This window comes from Paramisgurnus dabryanus, chromosome 17, assembly GCF_030506205.2.
Source record: "Paramisgurnus dabryanus chromosome 17, PD_genome_1.1, whole genome shotgun sequence".
NCBI classification, from domain to species: Eukaryota; Metazoa; Chordata; class Actinopteri; order Cypriniformes; family Cobitidae; genus Paramisgurnus; species Paramisgurnus dabryanus.
The window spans coordinates 34,761,686-34,773,039 of NC_133353.1; the positions used below are offsets into that span (position 1 = coordinate 34,761,686).

At 37.7% G+C, this 11,354-nt stretch overlaps 2 protein-coding genes across 2 annotated transcripts; both read left to right on the forward strand.

Moving 5' to 3' along the window:
* The first annotated feature begins 57 nt into the window (after positions 1-57).
* LOC135749045 (uncharacterized) lies at positions 58-4,598 on the forward strand. The gene is made up of 2 exons (XM_065267431.1): positions 58-287; positions 718-4,598. Exons 1-2 carry the CDS (start codon positions 173-175, stop codon positions 1,839-1,841), a joined length of 1,239 nt encoding a protein of 412 aa, XP_065123503.1. The 5' UTR covers positions 58-172; the 3' UTR covers positions 1,842-4,598.
* Positions 4,599-4,772: 174 nt separating this feature from the next.
* On the forward strand, positions 4,773-10,842 carry LOC135749075 (uncharacterized). Its single transcript, XM_073812326.1, has 3 exons — positions 4,773-5,646; positions 5,723-6,152; positions 8,751-10,842. The coding sequence occupies exons 1-3, from the start codon at positions 5,485-5,487 to the stop codon at positions 9,890-9,892; spliced, it is 1,734 nt and encodes a 577-aa protein (XP_073668427.1). The 5' UTR covers positions 4,773-5,484; the 3' UTR covers positions 9,893-10,842.
* The last annotated feature ends 512 nt before the right edge of the window (positions 10,843-11,354 follow it).

Below are 11,354 nucleotides of genomic sequence, written 5' to 3' on the forward strand. Positions count from 1 at the left end.
AGGAGGCGCTGCAGCTCTTTAATCCGCCGATAAACCCAATAAAGAAAGAAAGGAAGAGCTCGCGAATGACGTGTTTGTGTATCCTCAGTGTTTTTCTATCTTGACTCTAAACTCTAAAGATTTTGTCTGTAACGCTGGAGAACAGCAGCAGATCCTGCAGACCACACTGAAGATGTGTTCAGTTAAACTGGAGGACTGCAGGAACCTGATGATGAAGATAAAAACAGAACCCACAGCAGATGAATATGAAGACGATCATAATGATGTTCATGAGTTTATTCTCACAGGTATGTCTTCTCAATATTATTGTCATTTTTCAGGTTTTAACCATCATTGGCGTACCTGATTTAAAAAATGGGGGTTTAAGTCAAACATTTGCTAATCAAAACACCAAAAATGTTTAGGACTAAAATCTAAAAAATGTGACTCAGCTTAGGATGGCAAAATTCTTGGAGTTTTCATTGCTGGAAACTTTTCACAGGAATATATTAATATAAAAATGCCTATAACAGGGAACGTAAACTAACGGATGGGCAGGAACCGTTGGCGTGCATGGAAATACAGGATTTATCAATACTCTTAACAATGTATTTTTATTCGGACTACTTACATTCATTTTGGGCTATCAAAAATTGAAAACTACCTACAGAATTTCAATTTATCCTTCTTTGTGTAAATAAGTGAAAAGGGAATTTAATTGTATCGTGTTTCTTTCAGACGTGAAGAGTGAGTCATGTTGTGATGGAGAAATAACGCCCTCAACATCAGAAGAGCGACTGACAGCACAAACTCAAGAGAAGAAACTTCATTCAGAAGAGCAAAGAGAGACGAAGAAGAAGCCGTTTAACTGTGAACAATGTGGGAAGGATTTTGAGTTCTTATTTCAGCTGAAAGGCCACATGAAGGGACACAGTGGTGAAAAACCTTTCCACTGCAATGATTGTGGCAAATACTACAGCAGCAAAAAAACTCTTGATGTTCATCAGAGACTTCACAAAGAAGAGAAACCTCATCCCTACAGTGTTTGTGGGAAGGGTTTTAATCAGCTTCAAAGTTTAGTGAAACACCAGAGAACTCATACAGGTTCTTACAAATGCTCTCATTGTGACAAGAGGTTTACTCGTTCAAGTCACTTAAAAATCCACGAGAGAATTCACACTGGGGAGAAACCTTTTGTCTGCTCTGACTGTGGAAAAAGCTTCTCTGACCCATCTCATTTCAGAGTTCATCAGAGAGTTCACACTGGAGAGAAACCTTATGTCTGCTCTCAGTGTGGTAAGAGCTTCTCAAATTCAGGTAATTTGATTGTTCATCAGAGGCTTCACACTGGAGAGAAACCTTACGTCTGCTCTGACTGTGGAAAAAGCTTCTCTGATCCATCTCATTTAAGAGTTCATCAGAGACTTCACACTGGAGAGAAACCTTACGTCTGCTCTCAGTGTGGTAAGAGCTTCTCTAATCCAGGTACCCTGAGTGTTCATCAGAGACTTCACACTGGAGAGAAATCTCATCACTGCATTGTTTGTGGAAAGAGTTTTTATCAGCGTGAACATTTAGCGGTACACCAGAGAACTCATACAGGTGAAAAACCTTACAAATGCTCTCAGTGTGACAAGGCGTTTACTCATTCAAGTTCCTTAAAAATCCACGAGAGAAGTCACACTGGGGAAAAACCTTACGTCTGTGCTCACTGTGGAAAAAGCTTCTCTAATCAATCTCATTTCAGAGTTCATGAGAGAGTTCACACTGGAGAGAAACCTTACGTCTGCTCTCACTGTGGAAAAAGCTTCTCTTATCAATCTCATTTTAGAGTTCATCAGAGACTTCACACTGGACAGTAATCTCTGCAGTGCACCAGAGATCTCATACAGCTGAAAAACCTTAAAAATGCCCTTAGTGTAACAAGACCTTAACTACGTCAAGTTCCTTAAAAATCCATCAAAGACTTCACACTGGGAGAAACCTCATCACTGTAGGGTTTGTGGGAAGAGTTTCAGTCGACATGACGAATTAGTAACACACCAGCAAACTCATACAAGTGAAAACTTCATAAATGCTTTCAGTTTGATAAGACGTTTGTGAAATCAGTTGGCCTGAAGACCAATGACATGTTCACACTTGAGAGAAACCTACCACTGCTTGATCTGTGGAGAGAGATTCACTCAGTTTTCAGAATCATAAGAAGGAACAATCATGCTATGCTAGAGAACTACAGACCCATTTCTCTTCTTCCCTTCATTGCCAAGACTCTTCAGCTCTCCTCTTTCTTCACACAAAATAACCTCCTGGATAGCAATCAGTCTGGTTTCAAAAGCAGTCACTCCAATTGATCATCTGTGCTGATCTTACTGGATCTATCTGCCGCATTTGACACGGTCAATCACCAAATCCCCCTGTGGACCCTCATGGCTATGGGTGTCTATGACACAGCGCTTCTATGGTTCAAGTCGTACCTCTCAGGTAGGTCATTTCGGGTATCCTGGAGAGGTGACGTCTCCGAACCCCATTGTCTCGATACGGGGGTGCCTCAAGGCTCTGTGCTTGGACCACTGCTCTTTTCAATATACATGACGTCCCTGGGTTCTGTCATTCGAAAACATGGCTTTTCCTACCACTGCTATGCGGACGGCACTCAACTCCACTTGTCGTTCCACCCTGATGATCCCACGGTTACTGCCCGCATCTCAGCATGCCTGAGGGACATCTCACTCTGGATGAAGGATCACCATCTACAGCTTAACCTTGCGAAGACAGAACTGCTCGTCATATCATCTGAACCAAAGATTCAGCACAACCTTTCCATTCAGCTAGGTTCCTCGACCATCACGCCTTCCAGGACAGCCAAAAACCTGGAAGTGGTCATTGATGATCAGCTTAGCTTCACGGAGCATGTTGCCAGCACCGCTCGCTCTTGTAGATTCATCCTCTATAATATTAGGAAAATTAGACCTTTCCTAAATGAGCACGCTACGCAGGTCATAGTCCAAGCTCTTGTCCTGTCCAGGCTGGACTACTGCAATGCAGTACTGGCTGGACTTCCAGCCTGCACAACCAAACCCCTACAGATAATTCGGAACGCAGTGGAAAGAGTGGTCTTCAATGAGCCAAAGAGGGAGCACGTCACTCCTCTCTTTGTCAAGTTACACTGGCTTCCTATAGCCGCTCGCATCAAATTTAAAGCTCTGCTCCTGGCCTTTAAAACCACCGAGTGACAGCTTGTGGTGCCATCTCAAAAAGGGAAAAAAACATTAGTGCGTACCTTCTCAGGAGCTGTTTCACAACTGTGGAATGACACGATCTGCTGACTCTGTAGCTGTCTTTAAGAATCTGCCAAAAACCCATTTCTTTCTATAGGACTTACAATCTTTCTCTATTTTTCCTTTATCTGTTCTTTCTTAAAAAAAAATTTTACTAACCAACCCTTGCCTATGTATATTGTGTTGGACTTGATGAGACTATTTCCAGTGTACTTATGTATTGCTGTTCTTGTGTTGCTATAATTGCTTCTAATTGTTACCTTATTTGTAAGTCGCTTTGGACAAAAGCGTCTGCTAAATGACTAAATGTAAATGTAACAAACTGAAGAACAAACTACACTTAAATCATCATAGCGCTTAAACTCTTTATAACTGAACTGCATATATTCAGCGCGAGTGCTCGACATGTAATCATAATGAATATGATCATGATATTTCAACTATTGTATTAATCTAATGAACTCCCCCTGCTCTTCTCGTTGCTGAAGAATAACCAACAATGCTAAAAATCAGCTTAGCCTCGCTGCTGGTTTAAATGCATTGCAAGTCACTATGGATATAAGCATATGCCCAATACGTCAATTTAATAAAAAGACTAAATGTTTGATAGAACTGAGCAGAAACAAACATTTGTGTCTTGAGTTCTCAAATATGTTTAACTTTTGCGTTATTTTTTTCTGTTCCACATTTATGAAATCAGCTGAAGTAGTAACTTTGATGAAACTTAAAATTTGATTTACACTCAAAAAAATGATTTTCAAAAAAAAATCTTAGTATTTTTGTCTTGTTTTAAGTAAAAATATCTAAAAATTCTTAAATAAAAATGCTTTTTCTTGATGAGCAAAACGACCCAAGAAAATAAATCTAGGTTTTAGACAGAAAATATCAAATTTAAGTGATTTTGTGCATAAAAAAGCAAAAAAATCTGCCATTGGGGTAAGCAAATTTTTCTTGAATTATTTTCTTGGGTCGTTTTGCTCATCAAGAAAAAGCATCTTAATTTAAGAATTTTTATTAGATATTTTTTTCTGAAAACAAGACAAAAATACTAAGAATTTTTTTCTTGCAAATCATTTTTTGCAGTGTAGGCTACAGAAATTAATTGAGTTAGAAACACACAACAATAAAAACATGAAAATGTTCTAAAAATATTTTGTTCCCCGTTTTTAATTAATATATAATAACAAACGAGATTTCAATATTTTGATAATTGAGCTAGGAGCGGTTTTCATTAAAAAAATTGGTCACCTTGTAGCATTGCATTATAAAAATACTGTATTGTTATGAAAATACCAAGCATATGACTGTAAGCTACACAAATAAATCAACATATAATTTCAATCATGTTTTTTACTTGCAATCTGCCAATGGGGTAAGCAAAAAATCTTGAAAAGTTTTCTTAAAAGTTTTTTTGCTTGTTTTATGCACAAAATCACTTAAATTTGATATTTTTGGTCTTAAAACTAAACTTATTTTCTTGGGCCGTTTTGCTCATCATCATCATCAATAATCTTAATTTAAGAATTTTTAGATATTTGTACTGAAAACAAGAGAAAAATACCAAGACATTTTTTCTTGAATATCATTTTTTGCTGTGTACCACTTGTGTAAAGCGAAATTAAAACCATTATAAAAGGTCACACATTAACACTATGGCAGGAATTTTGAGACATATCAGACACTGGTAGACACTTTTACAATATACCAAAACAAGTCTGTGTCAATATGAGACACGGCAGGGATCCAAAGGAACAAATGGCAATTACAACAAAGAATTGGACATACTGGATTAAATGAATTATTGCACAGAATAAGGAAGCATACTACTGGATTCTTTGACTACTGTAATGTACAACAGAACACATTCTGATACACTGCAAGAAATATGAGGAGGCTAGAAAGTAGACAACAAAACATGACAAAAGAATATTTATTGGGAAAACATATTATAAAAGTCTATATAATGTAATTATATACTGGATTCATTGACAGATTATAATGGGCTAGGTTCATTTTATTTATTTATTTAATCTGCTGCTCACACTCCAGTCCAGCAGGTGGCGGTAATGCACCTTTAAGCAGGTTTGCCAACCGCCAATAAAACCGAAGAAGAAAGAGCTCACGTTTGATGTGTTTAGGTATCTTGATCTTCAGTGTTTTTCTCTCTTGAGTGTTTTATTGAATGTAAACCGAGTCTTGTCTTTGTTTTGTTTTGTTTAGTGTTGAGATGTTGAAGATGAGAGATGAGATGTGTTGTAAATCAGTAGGAACTGATCTGTCTATGCTGGATATTGAGGATTTTATCAAAGAAATCTCTCAGCTGAAGAAAGAGGTGGCGTTACTGGAGACAAAGTTGAGGTTAAGAGGAGATGAAGGACTGAAGAGAGAGGTTTGTACAGCTTAAACATCATTTACCTGAATCAGACAACATCAAATCATTATAATCTTACTCTGTGTGTTGTTAGGATGTGGATTGTTGTGAATCTTCAGTGTATTTGACTGATGGACGTCTGGATTCAGTGTGGATGAGCAGAGATCAGAGCCGCACACCACAGCCACTGCTGGACTCTAAACTCTCTGAAGAGAAATCCAGACACACACAGAACTCAGAGCTCAGTCTCACTTTACTCGGTTATACTGAGTCAAAGCCCACAGACACTCAGGACACTACAGTGTGTGACAGTAAACAGAGCTTACAGGAGGATCAAACCTCCACAGAGTCTCTGGATTTTGTCTGTAACGCTGGAGAACAGCAGCAGATCCTGCAGACCAAACTGAAGATGTGTTCAGTTAAACTGGAGGACTGTGGGAACCTGATGGTGAAGATAAAAACAGAACCCACAGCAGATGAATATGAAGACGATCATAATGATGGTCAGGAGTTTATTATCTCAGGTATGTCTCCTCTTTTATTGTTGTATTTTTACAAGTTTAAACTGTCATTGGAGTACCTGATTTATAGAAGGGGTTTTAAGTCACAACTCGCTAACCAAACAATTAATTGTGACTCATTGTTTGCACAATATAAGTTTTTGTTTACATCATATGTGTGTATAATAATTGTTTATATACAGACTTCTTGGGAGGGTTACTTTTTAAATGTATTCCATTACAGTTACAAATTACTTCATAAAAAAACATTCAGTAACTTAATCCAAGCACTAAAATATAAAAGTAATGTAATCTAATTACTTTTAAATTGTGTTTATATTATGCATTATTCCTTCTGTTCCACATTTACAATGCTATGAAATCAGCTGAAGTAGTAACTTGGACTTAACTTTAATGACACTTAAATGACTTAATATCATATTGGTGCATTGTAAAAAGGATAAAGATTTACAGAAATTAATTGAATTAGTAACCCAACAACATCAAAAAGTTGAAAACATTCAAAAAGGTTTCATTCTCTTTTTTTTTATTCGTAGGAGGTACAAATTCGATTTTAATGATATTTTAACTATTGAACTTGGACATGTCCCCGGTTTTTTGTTGAAAAATCTGGTCACATTACTGTACAGTCAAGCAGTGCTTGAAAATCAGTGTAAACCTTTGTAATCCTGATAGTATTCCCATTTTTTACAGAATGTAACTGTAATCTGATTACTGTTTTTTTACGTTACTGTAACAGATTACAGTTTACATTACATAACATGTAATCCGTTACTCCCCAGGGTTTCCCGCAGCACATTTCAGTTCAGGCGGTCCGCCTAAGCTTGGAAACCCTACCGCCTTAACTAGGTCGTCAAAAATAATAATAATTCGCTGCACAAAAGGCCGTCAAGTGCATCTCGGAGAATAGCGGGTACGCGCTTCCCACCGCGAGCGGGGACGTGCACCACACGGCCGAAATGAGATAAAGACATGGTCCGTCATGTCTGGAGGATAGCCAGTTGATAAAACACGTGTCCGTGAGAACTGTAAGTGAACTTATGTTTTGGGTTTATTTAAGCCTGTTATTGTATTCGTCTATAGTTCTTGCAAATTTAAAGTATGTTAGCTGGTGATTTTGTTGTTTGAGCAACCTGCTGGCTAGGTTTCACGTGCCTGTTGATTAGATAAATAACGTGAGCAGAGCGCTCCACAATTATATGTCCATTATATTTACATGCTACAGTAGTTACACTCCTTTAAGAAAATGTTAATTAATAGTGGGAAATAATCAGTTTTTACAATTTTTGCGCTATCTATCATCGTTCGCCTGACGTTCTACAACATCTGCTTTAGTTTGTCACGCAGCTATTCCCATTAGAGGTATCTGGTTAAAACATTTAATTCATTAATAATCTAGTATGTGTTCATTTTCTGTCATAGTTTCTTCAAAATTAAGTTTTATTTGAGTGTTTTAAATAAAAATATTTTAATTTTCACCATGACGCATACGCCCCGCCCCTTTGATTGCCACGCCCTCTGCCCCGCCCACTCGCCCAACACTACCACCTTAACTAACACATTTTCTGCGGGAAACCCTGCTCCCCCAACCCTGTCTATATACCACAAGCCTGTTGAATGCTTTTTTTCTGTAAACCGCACATCTAACCTGTGGCATGTCTTAAAAATAATCACCAGAGCCATGTGGTATAAACGAAATAATTGACTCCGGTCCTTTGAATTATTCGAAAATAATGAACACCCATGTCATAACCACCTTAGGTGTGCATTATTTTCTTATAATTCAACGGCTTGTCGTCAGTGATTCCTTACTTATACCACTGGGCCACTATTCAGATTTTTGAAAAATGACAGAGAAATGTTCCACGGATGTTGATTATTTTTTGTAAAACACACACCTAATCTGTCAAATGTTTATAAAAAAATTATATATAAATATAGCACACACAGACATAATGTCATAGAGTTTCATTCTGCAAATGATTAGACACAATTAGTTGTTTTGCTTAGTGATGGCGAAGTGAAGCTTTCTTGAAGCAGTGAAGCTTTCAACCCAATTGTATCGGAAAAAGGTTCATTACTCGAAGCTTTTCAAATCAGAGCTCAATGAGGACCTCTGCTGGTGAAAGTGCTGTTTCACAACATGTTCCACAACCAAACAACGTATTAATTTAATTATAAAAGCAAAACTTAATGGATTGACAAATTAAGGATAGATTCATAAATAAATGTAACAATATATTAAATACATGACCAAACCAAACCTCGCACAATTCTAAACCTTTGAATCAGATAACGAAGCAGTCACGTGGGTGTGTGTGAAACGAAGCTTCGGACGTCATTGGTCACGTGATTTTGCCAGAACGAATCAAGCTTCGATACAAAGCTTCAATGAAAATCGGTTCGTTTTTTTGACACACGCTTCGGAGCTTCGGTGTCACTGGTAACATCACTAGTTTTGCTCTCTTAATGACCCAGCTGTACTAGCAGGACTGACAGCTGTCTCTGTGTGAATATAGAAAAAGATACAACATCTTAATTCATCCTTCTTTGTGTAAATAAAAGTGAAAAGAGAATTTAATTGTATTGTGTTTCTTTCAGACGTGAAGAGTGAATCATGTTGTGATGGAGAAATAACGTCCTCAACATCAGAAGAGCGACTGACAGCACAAACTCAAGAGAAGAAACTTCATTCAGAAGAGCAAAGAGAGACGAAGAAGAAGCCGTTTAACTGTGAGCAATCTGGGAAGGATTTTGTTTTCAAAGCAAAACAAATTCTTGATGTTCATCAGAGACTTCACACTGAAGAGAGACCTCATCACTGTAATGTTTGTGGAAAGAGTTTTAATCGGCGTGAACATTTATTGAGACACCAAAGAACTCATACAGGTGAAAAACCTTACAAATGCTCTCACTGTGACAAGGCATTTACTCAGTCAGGTTACTTAAAAATCCACAAGAGAATTCACACTGGAGAGAAACCTTACGTCTGCTCTCAATGTGGAAAAAGCTTCTCTGAATCGTCTCGTTTTAGAGTTCATCAGAGAGTTCACACTGGAGAAAAACCTTACGTCTGCTCTCACTGTGGAAAGAGCTTCTCTAATCCAGGTACCCTGAGTGTTCATCAGAGAGTTCACACTGGAGAGAAACCTCATCACTGCAGTGTTTGTGGGAAGAGTTTTAATCAGCGTGAAAGTTTAGTGATACACCAGAGAACTCATACAGGTGAAAAACCTTACAAATGCTCTCATTGTGACAAGAAGTTTACTACATCAAGTTCCTTAAAAATCCACAAGAGAATTCACACTGGGGAGAAACCTTACGTCTGCTCTCAATGTGGAAAAAGCTTCTCTGAATCGTCTGGTTTTAGAGTTCATCAGAGAGTTCACACTGGAGAAAAACCTTACGTCTGCTCTCACTGTGGAAAGAGCTTCTCTAAATCAGGCTATTTGAGTTTTCATCAGAGAATTCACACAGAAGAGAAACTTCATCACTGCAGTGTTTGTGGGAAGAGTTTTAATAATCATGCATATTTAGTGAGACACCAGAGAACTCATACAGATGAAAAACCTTACAAATGCTCTCAGTGTGACAAGACGTTTACTCAGTCAGATTACTTAAAAGTCCACAAGATAATTCACACTGAAGAGAAACCTTATGTTTGCAGTGTTTGTGGGAAGAGTTTTAAACTGCGTAAACATTTAGTGAGACACCAGAGATCCCATACAGGTGAAAAACCTTAGAAATGCTCCACAAGAGACTTCATTCTGGAGTTAAACCTTACATCTGCTCTCGCTGTGGAAAAAGCTTCACTAATCAATCTTAATTTCATAGTTTATCAAATAGTTCACACGGGAGAGAAACCTTACCTCTGCAGTGTTTTGTGCTTCTTCTGATTCACATCCTGCAAGTAGCCGATGTTTTATATTTCATGAATTTCCTACTGACGATTCAAGAGTTTTAAGCAGTGTAGTAGCACGTGGTGTTTGGCACTTCTACGATCACAAATGCAGACCGTTTTATGTTTTCTGACCAATCTTTTAATTTCTAAAAGATGGGCTTTTTAATTAGCACAATCATTTAAGCCAGGCACACACCACAAGATAATTTGGCTGAATTTGGGCTGATTTTTCCCTTACAACAATCCTAGGTAAAGTCCTGATCGTTTTTGTGGTTGCACTGATTATCTTATCAGATAAGTGTGGTAAGAGCGTCGGAAGCATGTCGGATTGCAACATCTTTATTCCCATTATTCGCCATGTTTGGTTACTGTGAAGTCACGTTTGGCTGCGAGAAACATTGCGAGATTTCCTGTGTTCTCAGCTGAGACTCGCGTTGTTTATGAAGTTGAAGTTCCTGTTTTTCCTGGTCATATTTTCAAACTTTAGTTAATGTGTTATGTAGCTGTTAGAGCATAAATAATACCTGCAAAGCTCAAAAGTTATAAAGTTATTAAGCTCAAAGTTTACTGCCAGACGATATATTTTCTTCATAAGAAGTCTCCTTCAAAGCCTACAGCGAATGCCCGGTTTGGACTACAGCCCTCTACTTCCCAGTTAAATTATTATTATAAATATAAGAGTTTTTGACTAAACTACGCCCACAAACAGCATTCCTACAACAATCTCTTTCTAATGGGACTGGAAGTCAATAAATATAAAATTTAAGATTACAGAGTTAATGTGAACATGTTAAAGGGATACTTCACCGATTTAGCATTCAGCTTTGTATCTGTAGAAACCCGGCAGTATTACTGAATGACCATGTTTCCCTCCATCATTTCCCCCTGAGAGGAGAGATATCTGCATTTTGGTTCTGCAAAAAAGTCCTCCGATGATGCAAAAATCGTCATATTACATCATCGGAGGACTTTTTTGCAGAACCAAAATGCAGATATCTCTCCTCTCAGGGGGAAATGAGGGAGGGAAACATGGTCATTCAGTAATACTGCCGGGTTTCTACAGATACAAAGCTGAATGCTAAATCGATGAAGTATCCCTTTAATGTACCATAATTCTGACTGTCTCCCTCTCAGGACTCTATAAAGCTGTACTGGATTAAAGTTTTCATTTTGTGATATTCTTATAATTGTCTGGCTATTGTTTTTTTTTATTAAATACATGTTATCTTTAATCTGCCTCCAGAGTCATTCTTGATCTGTTCTCCATTTTTTTTAATTAACTGGTTAAGAGATAGACAAAGCAT